We start from the raw sequence: 19,917 nt of genomic DNA on the forward strand, positions 1-19,917 counted from the left end.
TCTTTCTTGTTGATTTGCATGAGTTTTTTGTAGATCCTGGTTATCAACCCTTTATAAATTGTGTACCATGCAAATTATTTAAGTAAACATCTGAACTGCAAAGGGAAACCCATCAGGAAAATAGATTTCTCAGCAGTAACTTTGCAAGCTAGAAGTGCATGGGCCCCTATCTTCAATTAAACAGAATAATTGCCAGCCTAGAATTTTCTTTTCTTTTTCCTCTTTTTTTTTTTTTGAGACAGAGTTTTATTATGTCGCCCCTCAGTAGAGTGCCATGACATCACAGCTCACAGCCACCTCAAACTCGTGGGTGTAAGCAATTCTCTTGCCTCAGTCTCCCAAGTAGTTGGGACTACAGGCACCCACCACAACGCCAGGCTATTTTTTTGTTGCAGTTGTCATTGTTGTTTAGCAGGCCCAGGCCAGGTTTGAACCTGCCAGCCTCAGTGCACATGGCCGGCACCCTAACCACTGAGCCACGGGTGCTAAGCCAGGCTAGAATTTTGATTTCATTTTTTTCCCTAGAGACAGAGTCTCAGTTTATTGTCCTCAGTAGAGTGCTGTGGCATCATAGCTCACAGCAACCTCCAACTCCTGGGCACAGGCGATTCTCTTGCCTTAGCCTTCCGAGTAGCTGGGACTACAGGTGCCCGTCAGAACTCCTGGCTACTTTTTTATTTCAGTTTGGCCAGGGCTAGATTTGAACCCACCACCCTCGTTATATGGGTCCTCCGTATATGTGGCTGGCGCCCTACTCACTGAACCACAGGTGCCACCCCAGCCTAGAACTTTCTATTCTGCAAAAGTTAGTTTCGTATTTGATGAGGAAATTAAATCTTTTCTTGACAAACAATCTTAGAGGAAATTTGTCACATAAGACCTGCCCTACAAAAGGTACCCAGATCTGCATTATACACAGATAAGCACAGTAGAGTCTCACCAGTATACAACTCCCTAGAAGCTAAAGGTCAAAGCCTAGATAACACAATGGCCCAAGAGGTAAAACAAAACAATGGAGTTCTATGCAACAGGATGAGCAGGAATCCATTTCACTTGTCAATTCTCTCAAAAAATCTACATAGCTTGAACTCCCTACTGAAAAGACATAGGCTGGCTGAATGGATAAAATAACGGATCTGCTATCTACAGGAAGTACATCTAATGCACGAGGACAAATCTAGACTCAGGGTGAAGAGATGAAAAACAATATTCCATGCAAATGGAAACCAAAAGAAAGCGGATGTAGCAATTCTTATCAAGGATAGCATTGCCTTCAAAGCAACAAAAGTTAAAGAAAGATAAAAATGGTCATTATATAATGGTGAAGGGAACAAATCAGCAAGAAGACATATCAATCCTAAATATGTATGCACCAACACAGGTGATCCCAGATTTATAAAGCAAATCCTACTTGACCAAAACAAAATGATAAATAACAACTTTGTAATGACTACAACACCCCACTGACAGAATTGGACAGGTCCTCCAAGCAGAAAGTAAACAAAGTAACATTGTATTTAAACATGAGTTTAGAACAAATGGGCCTAATAGACATTTACAGAACATTCTACCCCAATACTCCTGAATATATGCTCTTCTCATCAGCTCATGGATCATGGATCATTTTCTAAGATCAGTCACATCCTAGGCTATAAAATATAACTCAACAAATTAAAAAAATGTAATTGGTGTTTTGGTGGGGATTGCATTGAAACGGTAAATTGTTTTGGGTAGAATTGTCATTTTAAAAATATTAATTCTTAGGCTCGGCACCTATAGCTCAAGTGGCTAGGGAGCCAGCCACATACACTGGAGCTGGTGTATGGCTGTAGTTGTCATTTTGCAGTCCAGGCCTGCCAAACAGTAATGACAACTACAGCCAAAAAATAGCCAGGCATTGTGGTGGGCGCCTATAGTCCCAGCTACTTGGGAGGCTAAGGCAAGAGAATCGCTTAAGCTGAAAAGGTTGAGGTTGCTCTGAGTTGTGACACCATGGCACTCTACCCAGGGTGACAGCTTGAGACTCTGTCTCAAAAAACAAACAAAATAATATTAATTCTAAGTATAAGATCATATTATCAGCAAAGAGTGAAAGTTTGATCTCCTCTGTCCCCATTTGGATACCCTTGATATCCTTCTCTTATTTAATTTCACTGGTTAGGACTTCTAGCACTATGTTGAACAGTAGTGGCAATAGTGAACATCCCTGTGTGGCTCCATTTCTAAGTGGAAATTCTTTCAGTTTTACACCATTCAATATGATATTGGCTGTGGGTTCATCATATATGGCTTCTATAAATTTAAGAAATGTCTCATCTATGCCTATTTTCATAAGTATTTGTATTAAAAAAGGATACTGACTTTTGTCGAATGCTTTTTCTGCATCTACTGAAGGGATCATACAGTCTTTGTTTTTGCTTCTATTTATGTGGTGAATTATGTTTATGGATTTGCGTATGTGGAACTAGCCTTGTATCCCTGTGATGTATAATTACTTGATTGTGATGTATAATTTTTTTTAATGTCTGAATTTTATTTGGCCGGGCTCAGTGGCTCACGCCTGTAATCCTAGCACTCTGGGAGGCTGAGGCATGAGATTGCCTGAGCTCACAGGTTTGAGACCAGCCTGAGCCAGAGCGAGGCCTCTTCTCTAAAAATAGCTGGGCGGTGTAGCAGGTGCATATAGTCCCAGCTACTCGGGAGGCTGACACAAGAGAATCGCTTGAGCCCAAGAGTTTGAGGTTGCTGTGAGCTATGACAGCACAGCAATCTACTGAGGGTGAAAAAGTGAGACTCTGTCTCCAAAAATAATAATAATAAAGTTTTCTAGATGAATTTTATTTGTTAGGATTTTATTGAGTATTTTTGCATTGATATTCATTAATAATATTGGTCTGTAGTTCTCTTCCTTTTGTTGTATCCTTACCTGGTTTTAGTATCAGGGTGATATTTACTTTATAGGAGGAGTTGGGGAAGATTCCTTTCTTCTCAATGTTTTGGAGTAAGTTCTGCAATATTTGGATGAGTTCTTCTTTGAAGGTTTGCTAAAATTCTGGTGTAAAACCATCTGGTACAGGACATTTGGAAGCTTTTTTACTTAAGCAATTTTGGTGCTTGATGTTGGTCTGTTCAAAGAGTTCTAAGTCTTTCTGGTTGAGTCTAGGGAGGGGATGTGATTCCAGGTATTGGTCTATTTCCTCCCATGTTTTCAAATTCCTGATGATTTGATATTATACTTAGAAAAACCCACGGACTCAACCATGAGATTCCTGGAAGTAATCAAGAAAGACAGGAACATGTCAAGATATAAAATCAATATCCACAAATCAGTAGCCTTCATATGTGCCAACAACAATCAAGCTCAGAATCAATCAATAGCATAATAGCTTCTCAATAGCTTCAAAGAAAATGAAATACCCTGGAATATGCCTGTCAAAGGATGTGAAAGATCTCTACAGAGAGAACTATGAAACTCTGAGAAAAGCAATACTCACAGGGAAGTTTAGAGTAATAAATGCCTATATCAAAAAAGTGGGAAGACTTAAGCAACCTAATGATTCACTCCAAGGAACTAGAAAAGCAAGAACAAACCAAACCCAGACCTTATCTAATGACATCTCATGTTGAACTTTTCCTAACAAATGCACAGTGTAACCTAATCATAAGTACCCTTATATTAATATGAAATAAAAATATTATTCTTTCAATTAATAAACATGGAATATCTTTTAATATTTTGCATGTGTCATTTTTAATTTCTTAAATTATTGTTTTATAATTTTCCTTGTTATACATTTCACTTCTTTAGTTAAATTGATACCTAAGTATTTTGTATTTTTGTAGCTATTATAAATAGGATTGATGTCTTGATTTCTTTTTCAGATTTTTCACTTTTGAGTATAAATGCTACTAATTTTAGTATGTTGATTTTGTATCCTGCAATTCTTAATTTGTTAATTCTAATAGTTTTTGGTAGAGAATTTAGGTTTTTCTAAGTATAAGATCATGTAATCTATGAACAAGGACATTTTGAATTTTTTCTTTCCACTTTGGATACCCTTTATTTCATTCTCTTGCCTAAGTATTCTGGTGAGGACATTCAGTATTCTGTTGAATAAAAGTGGTAAAAGTGATCTTTGGTCTTTGTTTTTGCTTCCAGATATCAGAAGAAAGGCTGTCAATTTTTTCGCATTTATTTTTTTATACTTATTTTTGAGACAGAATCTCACTTTGTCACCCTCAATAGAGGGTCATGGCATCATAGCTCACAGCAACCTCAAACTCTTGGGCTCAAGCCATCTTCTTGACTCAACCTCCCAAGTAGCTGGGACTACAGGCACCCGCCACAGTGCCCGGCTATATTTTTTCAGAGGTGGGGTCTTGCTCTTGCTCAGACTGGTTTCAAACTCCTGAGCTCAAGCAATCCACTTGCTTTGGCCTTCCAGAGTGCTAGGATTACAGGCATGAGCCACTGCACCTGGCCAGTTTTTCCCCATTTTGTATGTTAGTTATTGGTTTGTCACATATAACCTTTATTATTTTGAGATATGTTCGTTCCTTCTATACCTAGTGTACTGTAAAATTTTATTGTGTAGGGATATTAAATTCTATTGAATGCTTTTTCATAATTTATTCAAATGATCATTTTTGTTGTTTTTTATGATATGATGTATAACATTTACTGATTTGTATATGTTGAAATATCCTTGCATCCCTATGATGAACCTAATTTGACCATGATGATTGATCTTTTTGTAATGTTTTGTTGAATTTGGTTTGTTAGTATTTTGTTGAAGACATTTTCATCTATGTTCACTTGTTACATGACTGGGCTGGTGGGTTTGTTGTTGTTGTTGTTGTGTCTTTGTCTTATTTTGTTATCAAGGTAGTGCTGGCCTTGTAAAATAAGTTTAGATGTATTCTCTTCAGTTTTTTTGAACAGTTTGAATAGAATTGATATTAGTTCTTTAAATATTTGACAGAATCCGTCAGTGAAGACATCAAGTCTTGGGCTTTTCTTTGATGTGAAAGTTTTTGTAACAACTTGGATATAATTACTCATTATTGATTTATTGCGATCTTCTATTTGTTTATGGTTCTTATGGTTCAGTATTGGTAGGTTGTATATGTATAAGAATGTATCCATTTCTTCTAGGTTTTTCCAATGTATGAACATATAGTTGTTTTTTTTTTTGGCCGGGGCTGTGTTTGAACCTGCCACCTCCGGCATATGGGGCTGGCGCCTTACCCACTTGACCACAGGCGCCGCCTGAACATATAGTTTTTTGTAATAGCCAAGTGGCTTCTGTGGTTCCTTTGTTATTGAAAGTTGTTATTTCCTTTTCTGTTTCTGATTTTATTTATTTGTGTCTTTTTTCTTAGTCTAGCTAAAGGTTTATTAATTTTATCTTTTCAAAAAATAAACTTTTTTGATCTTCTATGTTTTTAAGTCTCAATTTTGTTCATGTAAGCTCTGATTTTTATTATTTCTGTTATTCGACAGAAAAACCTATGTTCACATTGTGAGATTCTTTCTACTTCTTGCTCTAGTGTATTATCGAAGCTTTCAAATGTATTTTGTGTTTCCTTCAATGAAATCTTCAGTTCTGGAATTTCTGTTTGTTTTTTTCTCTTATGATATTTGCCTCCTTGGTAAATTTCTCTTTCATATCTTGATTTTCTGATTTTTTTGTATGGCTTTCAGATTTCTTTTACATCTCATTAAGCTTCTTTCACATCAATATTTTGAGGAGTTCTTTTTGATTTGACCCTGATGCTGGACAATTGTTATGATCATTTGGTGGCAACATATTCCTTGCTTTTTCATGTTTTCCGTGTCCCTCCATTGACACCTGCATATCTGATGTAGAAAGTGCTTTCTCTGATTTTTAGAAATTGTTTTGGGGAAGAATTTATTTGTCAAGATGTATATATATTGTTGAGTATGACACTTTGGCTTTGATTAGGGTGCCTACAGTAGTGTGATCTTTGTGTGATTTCTTTGCCAATACATAGCATCAATGCTATATGTGATTTTATCTGTTGATTTAGTTATTGTTATTAGTTGAACCTGTGGCACATTTTTCTGGAGACTTGAATACCATCTGAATTAAGTCAGTCTTTGGGCTCTAGTTATAGCAGTGGTGGTCTGAATGTCTATTTTTTTGGCCTCAGAGCAGTTTATGACGGGACTGGTAGTAGGTCCTGAAGGGCTGATTCTTGGGCCTCAAGGTGGCTTACTAAGAAACTGGTAGTTAAAGCAGTAGGCTTGGTGTGTGGGTGGGTTCTCAAGCTCTTGGGCTGCTGGTGTGATGTGGATAGTGGTAGTATCAGTGATGGAGTCACTCACTGGGACCCAAATGGTCCATGTTGGCATTGATAATAGCCACAATGGGTTTAGTTGACTAGTCCCAAGTCTCACAGCTGTCTCTGTCAGAGCAGTAGCTATAGTTCTAAGTGTGCTTAGGAAAGCTTTTTCTCCCCTGTCACCTGTAGCTGTATCACCTTAAACTTTCCCTGAGAGTGGGGGCATAGCTTAGCATTCAACTCTCACTATGGGGCATGCTGTTGGCTTGTGAACAGCGGGGGCAAGGGCTCTCTCAGGTGATTAATGTGAATCAGAAACTGTGTGGACTGAGCCAACTCAAGTCTCAATCTCATAGTACCCGATTGCTGAGTGTTGGGTATTGCCACATATATGCAAAACCCCTGGATTTTCTTGTTCTTCCTTGACTGGATGGCAGCTGTAGTCATGTCAGCCTAAACTTAGCATGGTGGGGATCAGCTCAGTGTTAAACTCTCAAAATGGCACCTTGTGCCTGTGACCAGAGAGGGTGGGGCAGCTCCCAGTCAAATAGCATGGGCAAGAAGCTGTGGGGAATGTGGTCCCTTCAAGTCTTATTCTCAACTGCAGCCTGAAATGGGGTGGTGGGGACCTTTGCATTGATGTGTGGGTATGCCTGGTCTCTCACCATCTTTGGAATAACACAGCAGCACCAGCCACATCTGTAGATCCCTGGTATCTAGGCTCTCAGTATGGCTCCCAGTTGAAGCTGCACTAGGCTCAGATGCATGTGAGTTTCCTTTATATAGCAACATATCTGTGTAATCTCTAGGAAGCCGGCCTGAAGCATGCCTGGGTAAAAGAGTTATCCCATAGCAAGAATGTAAAACCTGTGTCAGAGTGTGCAGTCCTGTGGATTTCCCTCTTCCTATTTATTTGTGTTCAGAAGTTTTTTCCCAGCTCTCAGCCAGTCCCTGAATGGGAAAACTGCCTCCAACCCTCTCCTTTCTTATTTTTATTGCTTCCTGTCACTTTTCTGGTGAATCATAGTATTCTCTCCTAGATCATCTGTTCAAAATACGAGTGTCTACTTACTATTCTTGTTCCCCTCTGTGGAGGAGACACATACATCCAGTTGGCTATCTTTATGCCTTCTCTAATTTGCTTCTTGTTTCTTGATGTTTTTAGAATCCTTGAGAGTTTAATTATTATATGCCTTGGGATAGCCTTATTTTGGTTGAATCTCTCTGATATATTTTTGACTTTCCTGTGCTGGAATATTCATCTCTTTCTAAAACTTTGAAAATTTTTCTGTTATTTCTTTGAATCAGCTTTATACCTCTTGCTCTTGCTACTCTCCCTGTCAAACATCAATAATTATTAGATTTGATCTTTTGAGATAATTTTCTGTATCTTGTAGTTGATTTTTGTTCCTTTTTATTATTTTTTTCCCCTCTGTGTGTACTCAGGTTGTCTTTGGGTTCATCAATTCTTTCCTTTGCTTCATGCTATTTAATTTTTGAATTCAACAAATGTATTTCTCAGTCTTGAGATTTCCTTTTTTAAATTATTTTAATCTCTTTGTTAAATTTATCTGACAAATTCCTGAATTGGTTCTCTATTTTTTTGAGATCATGAACTTCTTCAAAATTGCTATTTTGAATTCTTATTCAGAGAATTTACAGTATTACCATCTTGTTAGCGTCAATCTCTGATTCCTTGCTCAGCATGACTTTGGCTATTCTGGGTTTTTTTGTGGTGACATATAAATTTTAAGACTTTTTTTTCTATTTCTATGAAGAATGTCCTTGGTATTTGGGTGAGGGCTGCATTGAATCTGTAGATTGCTTTGGTAGTATGGACACTTTGACTATATTGATTTTTCTTTCTTTTTTCTTTTTTTATTAAATCATAGCTGTGTACATTGATATGATTATATTGATTTTTCTGATCCATGAGCATGAAATACCTTTTCAGCTTTTGTGTGTCCTCTTCAATTTCTTTCATAAATGTTTTATAGTTTTCATTATAGAGATCTTTCATGTCTTTGGTTAAGTTTATTTCTAGTTTTTTTTTGTCACTATCATAATTAGGATTATTTTCTTGGTTTCTTTTTCAGATTATTAACTGTTGGCATACATGTATAGAAATGCTACTGGTTTTTGTATATTGACTTTGTATCCTGCAACTTTATTGATTTGTCATCTCTCAGATCTCTGACTTCAGGGAGCTTGACTGAATGATGACCTCAGTTGCTAAGCCCTGAAATCCTCTGTTGCATTTGCATGAGGCCAAGTTTCCCAGGGGCTACTCTCAGCCAATGAATGAGCACATTAAGGATCTAAAGCTTCATCTCCTAGGAGATGAAGAGCTCCTCCAAAGGGTGACTCTGCCTCAAGAACTAGCGATTGGTCTTGCTAAAGTTTTCTTAGAATTGCTTCAGTCAAAGACATTTTTTACCTAATTTTCCTTCCTGCCCTCTCTCCTCCGCAGAAATTAGATCTGTAAAACTGTCTGAAAGCTCTTCTAGCCTCTTCTCCCTTTCATTGCCTCCATGTTCTCTCACAGATGTTTTCTCTAATAAATTCATTTTTGGTATCCTCTTCTTCTTGGAGGACCCAGACTAATAATCAACAATTAATTCCATGATGCATTAACACTTTCCCAGTTAAAAAATTTGGGGGTATAAGATGACAAGAGCAATAAGATAAATAGATAAATACAAGGAGAAAGATAGGCTGCCAGAATAGAAATGTCAAAGGAAGACAAATGGCAAGATTATTGTATGCTTCAAATAGTGATTTTTTTAAGGGATGGTACAATAGTAACTTGGTTACAGATACTAAATTAATATGCATATTAGCAACTACCCAAATGTAGTTTCATTAAAACCATTATTTGAAAATGGGAAAAAATACAATGCTCCTTGATTGGCATAAATTGAAAGAAATATAGATGCCTTTTGGTTGGCACAAATTCTAGAAATAGTACAATGAATGTAAATCATACCCTTCTATAGGGATAGGGAATCATTTTTGTGGTTGAAAGTGTTTAAAAGTAAAAGATTATTTTTTCTATTCTGAGTTAGAGAATGTACATATGTTTTAGAGTTAAAGGCTGAATTCTATACATTATTATAGCTTTTAGGCAGTTATAAGGTAGTTATTTGGAAGGGAGAAGAGAGAGAGGGGAAGAAGACATAATATAAATGTCCAATGTAGTATTTGGATGGGACCCAAACACCAAATACTCTAAATAGATTGATGACAATTCAGATTTTCACAGCTTATTATAAGAGCAGGTTAAACTTCTCAGTAGCTACATATGACACATATGACAAAGATAAGTTGCTCCTATATATATACATTTAAAAAAAAAATCCTAGAAAAATGAAAAAAATCATTGAATGCCCTACTGTGTGCATAGCAGTTTTCAAGGAAGCAGGGATACTGCTAAGAGCAAGATAGACACAGAAAGATGTTTGTGTGATAGACTTGACTTGTCCACAGCTCTGCTGTGCTATTTCTGTACTTAAGAAAAATGGAAGTTCACAGAAGAAATGTTCAATTAACTGTTAAATACCCTCGTCAATTAAGAGATCATTTCCAAATCTGATAGATGAGTTCAAAATATCCAATTCATTCTAATCATCAAGCGGAAGAACAGTCTAACTCCCAAGGAGAAAAGAGCAGATAAACATGTAAATGAACTCACAAATCTTTTAGAAGTACTCTGCCTGAAATGGCTGAATATTAATGTACTAAGTTTTCCATGTGTTAAATGAGGAGTTGAATTACAGTGAGCAATGCAACATTCAATGATAATCTAATTATAGCTTATTTTGTAAAATTTTTCAATAAGAGTAAAACATTGGGGACACAGCTAGTGGCAAGAAAAACTGTTGAAAGCTCCAAAGACTAAGTTCCATAGCTAACATGAAGCTTATTAAGTACCATAATTACTCATTCATCTTCTACATGTTGCTTGATTCCTTCCTTATGCTGTCTCTATACACTATGATGTTATTATCTTGGAATCCACATCAAAAATCACCAGTGCCAGAAAGCCTTCCCTGACACTTAATCCTTGTGGTGACTATGAGGACTATACCTTGAAGACTTCATCTACAGGAAGCATGATTAACCAAAGGCCCCAGCTACTGTGCTGTGAAATTCATGTTCATGTTGCTTCAAGGATTCACATCACATGGGTTGCTCCCAGTCAATTATTGAAGACAGCAAATTTGCTAAGGCAGACTTATTCCAGGGAAACATGGCTCTTCTTTGTTGATAACTTTAGCTCAAGGTGTTCCCCAGCAATAGCTTTGTTAAACCTCTTTTAGGCTGCATGGCAGTCTAGGGTGCTACTACCCAAACTTTTCTCTCTCTCCTTTTTTTTTTTGCAGTTTTTGGCCGGGGCTGGGCCTGAACTCGCCACCTCCAGCATATGGGGCTGGGGCCCTACTCCGCTGAGCCACAGGCGCTGCCCTCTCTCTTTTCTTTCATTCATGTCAGACTTGTACCATGGTTTAATGACATTCCAAACCTTTTAATAGCTTCTGTCCTATTTTTTCTTAGAAAGGAATTTCCTCTAACAAAACCCATGCTCCTTTAATTCTGCCTTGGCATTACTTTTCCAGAAGACTTGAACTAAGATTACCTTTCCTTCTCTGAAGTATCTCTAGTTGCTTGCTATAATTGCCCTTATGTCAGTCTTGAGTGGCCATTCTTTTTGTTTTCATGTCTTTCAGACTCTACTAGGAGATCTTGGAATGGAGGATTTGTTCTGTATTATTCATTATTTTATCCTTGGTGCTTTAGCATGTGTTAGGTGCATAATCAATGTTTTTTTAGGATATAAAAGTATAAATTTATTTTAGAGAGAAGAGAGAGAGTTGGGGTAAGAGAGAGAGAGCAGAGAACATGGAGTGAGCAAGGGAAAGATGGGGGTGGGAGAGAGAGAAAAGGAATGAGAGAATGATGTGGCATTCCAAAGAAAGAAAAGAAGAATGCCTGCCCATGATCAGTGTTTGTTAGTGAATGATGAATGTACAAAGACAGAGTTGGTGGGAGCCACTGAATTGGAAAGGTTAAGATTTCAAATCTTGACTTTAGAAGCCATGTGACCCTGGACAGGTAAGTTATTTTAACTCCCTATTCCTTTCTTTCTTAATCTGTGAATTGGGAGTGGTGGTAATAATATTAGGGTCAACTATATGAAAATGACGATAGTCAATCTTTTTTGAGCTACAAAATCAGCAATTTCCTACAATTCAACCTAATATTTGTAGTGTAGGTTTGTTTGAGGATCGAAATGAGAAGATATGTAAATTTGCAAACTCTAGAAAGTGGCCCACTGAAAGGCCTTATTGAAAGTTTGCTATTGTTGTTTGGGTTACCATCATTATTATTAGCTTCAGGGCAGTGCTATAAATGTATTACTTCATTTACATGTCAGCCACTTCCCCAGGGTATAAAGTATGAGTATGAATAACTGCCCACACTCTATTTAGTTAGACAGTAGAATCAATGTTCATCATCTAGTGTACATTCTTAAAAGGACAGTATTAAAGGGATAATATTGTCCCCAATGAGGTAAATATTATATTTCATTTTATTGTTTTGAGAGAAATACATAAAACTTAAAATTCATTTTAACTATTTGAAAGTGTATAATTCAGTGGGTTTTAGTATATTTACAGTGTTGTGCAAACTATCACCACTAATTTTAGAATATTTTTATAATCCCGAAAGAAACTGTGTACTTATTGGTGTACACTGCCTATTTTCCCCTTCTCCCAGCCCCTAGCAACCACTAATCTACTTTCCGTCCCTATTTGTTTGTTATTCTGGAGATTTCATATAAATGGAATCATATGATTTATAGCATTATATATTTGGCTTCTTTTACTTAGCATGTTATTTTCAGGGTTCACACATCTTGTGGCATGTATCAGGACTTCATTTTTCTTATGGCTAAATAAAATGCCATTTTGTGGATAGATCACATTTACTTTATCTAGTAGTCATCAGCCTGGATATTTGGATTGCTTTGGGCTACTATGACTAATGCTGTTATGATCATTTGCATACAAGGTTTTTGTTTGAACACACGTTTTCAATTCTCTTGGGTATATACCCGGGAATGGAATTGCTAGGTCATATGGTAACTTTACATTTAAATATTTGAGGAATTGCCAAACTGTTTCCAAAGCAGCCATATTGTACCACATGCCACTCGTAATCTATAAGGGTTCTAATTTCTCCACATTCTCACCAACACTTGTTATTTTCTGCTTTTTCTTTTATTTTTCTATGGTCATCCTAGTGGATGAAATGGTGTTTCATTGTGGTTTTGACTGGCATGTTTATAACGACAAATGACGTTGAAAATATTCTCATTAGTTATTTGTCCATCTGTGGAGAAATATCCATTCAAATCCTTTGCCCATTTTTATTGTTATTTTGTTTTTTTATTGTTGAGGTGTAAGTGTTGTTATATATTCTATATATAAGTTTTTTAAATCAGATTTATGATATACATCTTTTCTCCCATTCTATGGATTGTCTTTTTAAATTTAGCTTTTTAATCTATTTTGAACTAATTTTTAGAAATGGCCTGAGTAAGAGTACAAACTCATTCTTTTACATGTTGATATCCAGCCAGTTGTCCTAGCACCTTTTATTGAAAACACTATTCTTTCCATATTGTTTGGACTTCCTATCCTTGTTGAAAATCAGATGGCTGTATATGTATGTGTCTATTTATGGACACTCAGTTGTTTTCCATTGATCTATGCATTTATCCTTATGCTAATACTTCAAAGTATTTATTACTGTAGCTTTGTAATAAATTTTAAAACCGGGAGTGTGAGTTCTCTAACTTTGTTCTTCTTTTTGAAAATTGTTTTGGCTATTCAGGGTCCCTCGAATTTCTATAAGTATGCACGACTAGCTTGCCTAACATTTCTTCAAAAGAGGCACCTAGGATTTTGACAGAGATTTTTTTGATTCTGTAGATCATTTTGGGAAGTATTATCATCTTAATAATAAAAATGCTTTTAATCTATGGCTAAAGGACGTGCTTCCATTTATTTAGGTCTCCTTTAATTTCTTTCAACAAGTTTTTGAGTCTTCAGTGTATGTCTTGCACTTGTTTTGTTACATTTATTCCTAAATGATTCCTTTTCGATGCTATTGTTAATGGAATTGTGTTCTAAAATTCATTATCAGATTGTTCATTGATAGTACATGGGAATATAAATGATTTTTATCTGTTGATTCTTTGTCTTGTAACTTTCCTGTCCTCATTTATTAGCTCTAAATAGTTTTTTGGGGATGTGGATTCTTGAAGGTTTTCGCTCTATAAGGTCATGTTATATGTGAATGGAAATAGTTTCACTTTTTCCTTTCCAATGTAGATGTCTTTTTTCTCTTTTTCTTGTTAACTGCCCTGGAAAGAACTTTTAGCACAATGTTAAAGTGGCAAGATAGGACATCCTTGTTTTATTCCTGATCTTAAAAGAGAAAAGCATTCAGCCTTTCCCATTTAAGTATGATGTTAGCTGTTAGTAGGGCTTTTCATAGATGCCCTTTATCAGGTTGAGGAAGTTTTCTTCTATTCCTGGTTTGTGAAGAGTTCTTCTTTTTTTTTTTTTTTTTTTCCTAATGATGGGTCTTAGATTTTTATTAATTTTTTCCTGCATCTATTGAGACTATCATGTATTTTTCTTTTCTCAGCATAATATATTACATTGACTGATTTTTAATATGATGACCTACACAAGAAAATTTATGCATATTGTGAGAAAAGGACACAGCTCTATGGTCAGAACTGATGGACATACATTATGTGAGAAAAGAAATGAACAGAATAAAATCCAGAGTCCTTCAGGCCTGCCAGGTACTAGATGAACTGGCTCCCACCAGTCTCTCTGACTTGAGTTTCTACCATTCATTATTAAGTTCATGCTGCTTGCGATAAATACCACTGAGGGTATTGCTGACCTTCTGAACTGTATGCTCTTCCTACAGGTGACAAACAAGATGTTTGGTGCTTCAAGAAAGAAGAATGCAGAGGGGGTCCACAGTGACTACCATGAAGAAAGCACTTACTACAGCCAGTCCTCTGTGTTTCCACATCAGTCAGAAAAAGATACGCTGGCATCACCATCTACATCAGGTCAGCTGTCTCAGTATGGAGCAAGTTCATGCGAGCAACAAGGTGCTGTAGGCCTTCCAATGAGGGGGACGAGCAACAACACCCCTCAGTTAAATCGCAGCTTACCACAAGGCACTCAGTTACCGAGCCATGTCATACCAACAGCAGGAGTACCACTACCATCACTTCACACGCCACCATTTCCAAACAGGGGGATTTTGCCTATGAATCCTAGGAGTATGATCAACTACTCCCAGGCTGGTCAAGGCATTGTATTTCCTAGCAGGACAAATAGCATGAGTAGTTTAGGGTTAAGTAGCCTCAGCAGGAGCTTGCCAAGTACAACATGTATGCCAAAGCAGCAGCCTTCTCAACAGCCTTTCACTGTTACCAGTATGTCTAGATTTGGAATGAGCAGGAGTCAGGCATTTGGAACGAATAATTCTTTATCAAGTAATGTTTTTGATGAAACAGATGAAAGTGAAATTATGACAGGATTGCACCTTTCAGATTTTCCAGCATTAGTAGAGCGAAACAGAAGGGAAGGAAGTGGTAACCCGAATCCATTAATAAACCTGTTGGCTGGACGGCCTCCTTATGTTGGAATGGCAGCAAAAATGGCAAATGAGCAATCCCAAGACTTCTCAATACACAGTGAAGATTTTCCAGCATTACCTGGTGCCACCTATAGAGATCCAACATCAAGCAATGATGACAATAAATGTAATTTGAATCCGTCTGGTAAGATAGCTTCAAGTACAGATGCACCCAAATTCCCTGGAGATAAAAGTTTAACAACACAAAGTAATAACCAGCAGAAAAAAGGGATCCAGGTGTTACCTGATGGTCGGGTTATTAACATTCCTCCAGGGATGTTGACAGACCAATTTGGAATGATTGGCCTGTTAACATTTATCAGGGCAGCAGAGTCAGCCCCAGGAATGGTGCATCTTGCTTTAGGAAGTGACCTAACAACATTAGGCCTCAATCTGAATGCTCCTGAAAATCTCTACCCCAAATTTGCATCACCGTGGGCATCTTCACCTTGTCGACCTCAAGACATAGACTTCCATATTCCATCTGAGTACTTAACGAACATTCACATTAGGGCTAAGCTGGCTGCAATAAAACTTGGCCGATATGGAGAAGACCTTCTCTTCTATCTCTATTACATGAATAGAGGAGATGTATTACAAATTTTTGCTGCAATAGAGCTTTATAATCGTAGTTGGAGATACCACAAAGAAGAACGAATATGGATTAGCAGGGTACCAGGCATAGATCCAACAATGAGAACCAATACATACGAGAGGGGAATATACTACTTCTTTGACTATCTTAACTGGAGGAAAGTAGCTAAGGAGTTCCATCTGGAATATGACAAATTAGAAGAGCGGCCTCACCTGCCACCCATTTTCAACTACAACCCTGCTCAGCATGGCTTCTAAAAAGACTTCCCTTTTCTTGGGGTATGGCTGTCTCAGCACAATACTCAACAGAACTGCAGAGCTGATGTGGCTCAAGCACACCAGTTTTAATTCCTTGAGGACCCAGCAATTGGCTTATACAAAAGGTCACCATTTGAGGTCCTACCTTACTAATTATGTGCTGCTTAACAACTAAATTTGTAATTTGTTTTTCTCTAGTTTGAGCAGGTTCTGAATTTTTTCATTTGTTTTCTTTTTTGCCAGCAAACAGACTTAGGTTTGTAAAGACAAGCAAGCACACTGACAGAAGTTTACCATTTAGTTTCTAAAATGTAAAAAACAAACAAACCCACAAAAGACTCAACAAAATTAGACCACAAAATTTGCATTGTTCATTGTAGCACTATTGGTAATAAAATAACAAATGTTTGTTCTTTTTGTATGTGAAGATCCTTCTCGTATTTCATTTGGAAAGATGAGCAAGGTCTGCTTCCTTCATTTTACTTTACTTCCCCTTTTGTTTCTTTTTCTTTCTTTCTTTTTTTTTTTTTTTGTCTTGAGACAGAGTCTTATTTTGTCGCCCTCAGTAGAGTGCTGTGGTATCATAGCTCACAGCAACTTCAAACTCTTGAGCTCAAGCAATTCTCTTGCTTCAGCCTCCCTAGTAGCTGGGACTACAAGCGCCTACCACAATGCCCAGCTATTTTTTTTTTCTTTTTAGCAGGCCCGGGTCAGATTCAAACTCAGCAGCTCTGGTGCCTCTGGCTGGAGCCCTAACCACTGAGCTATGGGTGACCAGCTTTCCCTTCTGTTTCTGAAAGGCATTTTCATCAAGTGTAACACAAGAATATCTGACTGTTTAGATGAAGGAGATTGCCACAATCTCTGGATGGTTTTCCGGGATTGTGTTATTACTGAGCTTCATCTTTCCAGAATGAGCAAAACACTGCCCAGTCTTTGTTACGATTTTGTAATAAATGTGTACATTTAAAAAAAAAATATGACCTAGCTTTGCATTCCTAGAGCAAACCATACTTTTTCATGGTACATAATTCTTTTTCTATTGTTAGTATTTTATTGAGAACTTTGTATATGTCTATAGGAATATAGTCTGTAGTATTATTCTCTTGTGATATCTTTATCATATTAGTAAGTTTGATTTATTTATTTATTTTTTTAAAAAGTTTAAGTAATAATTTGTCCTTAAATATTTGAGATTTTTTTCATTTTCAAAAGAAGTTTAAGAAATAATTTTTCCTTAAATGTTTGAGATTTCACCACTGAATCCATCTATCTGGTCTGGGCTTTTCTTTATTGAAAAATTTTTATTTTGAACGCAATCACTATACCCATTAAACAACAATTCCCCTTTATCTCCTCTCCTCAGCCCCTAGTAACCACTATTCTATTTTCTATATCTATTAATTTGAACATTTTAGATATCTCACTAGCTTAGGCTATTTATTGCTAGTATAAAGATTACCAGAGACTGAGAAATTCATAGGGAAAAAAAAAATATTTCTCACAATTCCTAAGGCCAGGGAGTTTAAGATCAAGGGGCCCGCGTCTGGTGAGGGTATTCTTATTGTGCCATTTTATAGTAGAAAGTGACAGGGAGCAATGGAAAGAGAGAAGTAGGGATGGAGGAAGGGGGGAATGAGAGAAGACAGGAAGGAGGAGAGAGGAGAAAAAGGCCCCGAATTTATCCAAAAGGAACCCACTCTGTGATAATGGCATTAATCCATTAATGAGGCCAGAGCACTCATGGTCTAATGGTCTCTTAAAAGTTCTACCTCTTAATACAGTTAAATGATGTTGGGGGAAATATTTATACTATACTATATACTATACAATTATACTGATATAATTGTAATTGCACAATACCTGTCCTTTTGTAACTGGCCTATTACATTTAGCATAATGTCCTTAAGCTTCAACTATTTTGTAGCATGTGACAGTATTTCCTTCCTTCTTAGAGCTGCATAGTATCTCATTGTATGCATAAGCCACATTTTGTTTATCCATTCATCCACTGGTGGACATTGGGGTTCAGAACTAATAAACAATATGGTATTAATATTTGTCTCTTCCAAAACTCATGTTGAAATTTTATCCCCAATGTGGCAGTTTTGAGAGGTTGGGCCTTTAAGAGACGATTGGGTCCTGAGGGCTAAGCCCTCACAAATGGATTAATCTATTCATAGATTAATGAACTAATGGATTATTGAGTTATTATGGGACTGGGACTGATGGCTTCGTAAGAAGAAAAAGAGAGACTTGAACTGGCACCCTCAGGCCCCTCAGGAATCTTCAGAGAGTCCCCATTGGCAAGAAGGCTGTCACCAGATGAGGTCCCTCAACCTTGGACTTCCCAGCCTACATACCTATAAAAAATGCATTCCTTTTCTTGACAAATTACCCAGTTTCAGGTATTCTAGCTAAGCAACAAAAAACAGAGTAAGACAATTATTGTGCAAATATTTCTTTTATACCTTTAATTCTTTTTGATATATTCGCACAGGCGGGAATGCTAGATCATATTATAGTTCTATTTTTAATTTTTTTTGAGGACCAGATTATGTTTTGATGTATAATTCATATCATAAAATTCACAATTTTCAAGTATAGAAGTCGGTGTTAACAATGCTATGCCCCTGTTAACCATCATTTTAGTTCAGAAGAGTTCCATCATCCCCCAAAATAAATCCATACCTTTTAGCAGACACACCCTATTTCCTTCTTCCTATCCAATCAGAAGCAACCACTAATTTCCTTTCTGTTTGAAGGATTTTCCCATTCTGGCTGTTCCATATAAATGGAGTAATATATGTTCCCAAGATTCATGCCTGTTGTAGCATGTATTACCCTGTTTCCCCGAAAATAAGACGTCCTCCGAAAATAAGACCTACTTACAGGAAAGATAAGACGTCCCCTGAAAATAAGACCTAGCGTATCTTTGGGAGCACACCTTAAAATAAGACACTGTCTTATTTTCGAGGAAACAGGGTATTTAATAGTTATACCAGCCATGAGTGAGGGTTCCTCAACTCTTTACTTGTTTAACCAAAGCTTGTATTGACCATTATTTTATTATAACCATTCTAATGTATGTGAACTGGCATCTCATTTTGATTTTTATTTGCATTTCTGTGATTACTAGTGATGTTGAATATGTTTTCCACGTGGCTATTGCCTGTTTCTGTATCTTCATTAGGGACATAACTGTTAAGATCCTGTGTTAAAATAAAAAGAATAAACATCTTTTTGTTTATTTATTTATTATTTCATGTTAATCCAAGGGTACAAATTATGAGGCTATAATCCTTGCATTTGTTTGGTAAGGTCCCCAGAAGTGTGCCATATACCCTTACATTGTGGCCATTACATGGAAACACACCCATCTCCTTCCTCCCACTTTCCCTCCCTCCTTCCCCCTCCCTCCTGCCCCCAACATGAATTGAGATTTTGTGGGTGTGTATTATTACACACCCTCTTGTGGGTGTGTATTTTTTTGCCTACTAGATTCATTTAGTATTGAGTACAGTGGATATTTGCTTTTCCATTCTTGTGATACTTTGCTGAAGAGAACATTCTCCAACTCTATCCAGGTTAATAAAAAGATGTAAAGTCTCCATGTCTTTATTTTATTTTATTAAATCATAACTGTGTATATTGATGCATTTATGGAGTTCAGTGTACTGATTTGATATACAATGTGAAATGCTTACATTGAACTGATTATGATTAACACATCCATCACCCCAGTTACTTATTTGTTGTGGTAAGACAATTATACTCTTTTCTTAATAGTTTTGAAATGTACCATTGCATTATGCACATTAGGTAAGTTCCCCCCAAATGCCCTCCCTCCTCCCACCTTCCTGCTCCTCTTCCCTCTTTCTTCTCTTCCCTTCTACTTTCTGGACTATAGTTATGTTTTACCATTCCTATGAAATGAAAAAAAATAATATTGAATGAAACAAATAGGCTTCAAGAAAAGATCTTAAATGAAGATTTAGGATCCTGTCCTTAAAGGGAAGCTTTTGA

General features: G+C 36.8%; 1 protein-coding gene across 1 annotated transcript; it reads left to right on the top strand.

Annotated features, from left to right (window-relative positions):
* The first annotated feature begins 14,076 nt into the window (after positions 1-14,076).
* Positions 14,077-15,894, top strand: LOC128577639 (CCR4-NOT transcription complex subunit 2-like). Its single transcript, XM_053579903.1, has 2 exons — positions 14,077-14,147; positions 14,310-15,894. Exons 1-2 carry the CDS (start codon positions 14,077-14,079, stop codon positions 15,889-15,891), a joined length of 1,653 nt encoding a protein of 550 aa, XP_053435878.1. The 3' UTR covers positions 15,892-15,894.
* Positions 15,895-19,917: the final 4,023 nt, after the last annotated feature.

This window comes from Nycticebus coucang, chromosome X (genome assembly GCF_027406575.1).
Source record: "Nycticebus coucang isolate mNycCou1 chromosome X, mNycCou1.pri, whole genome shotgun sequence".
NCBI classification, from domain to species: Eukaryota; Metazoa; Chordata; class Mammalia; order Primates; family Lorisidae; genus Nycticebus; species Nycticebus coucang.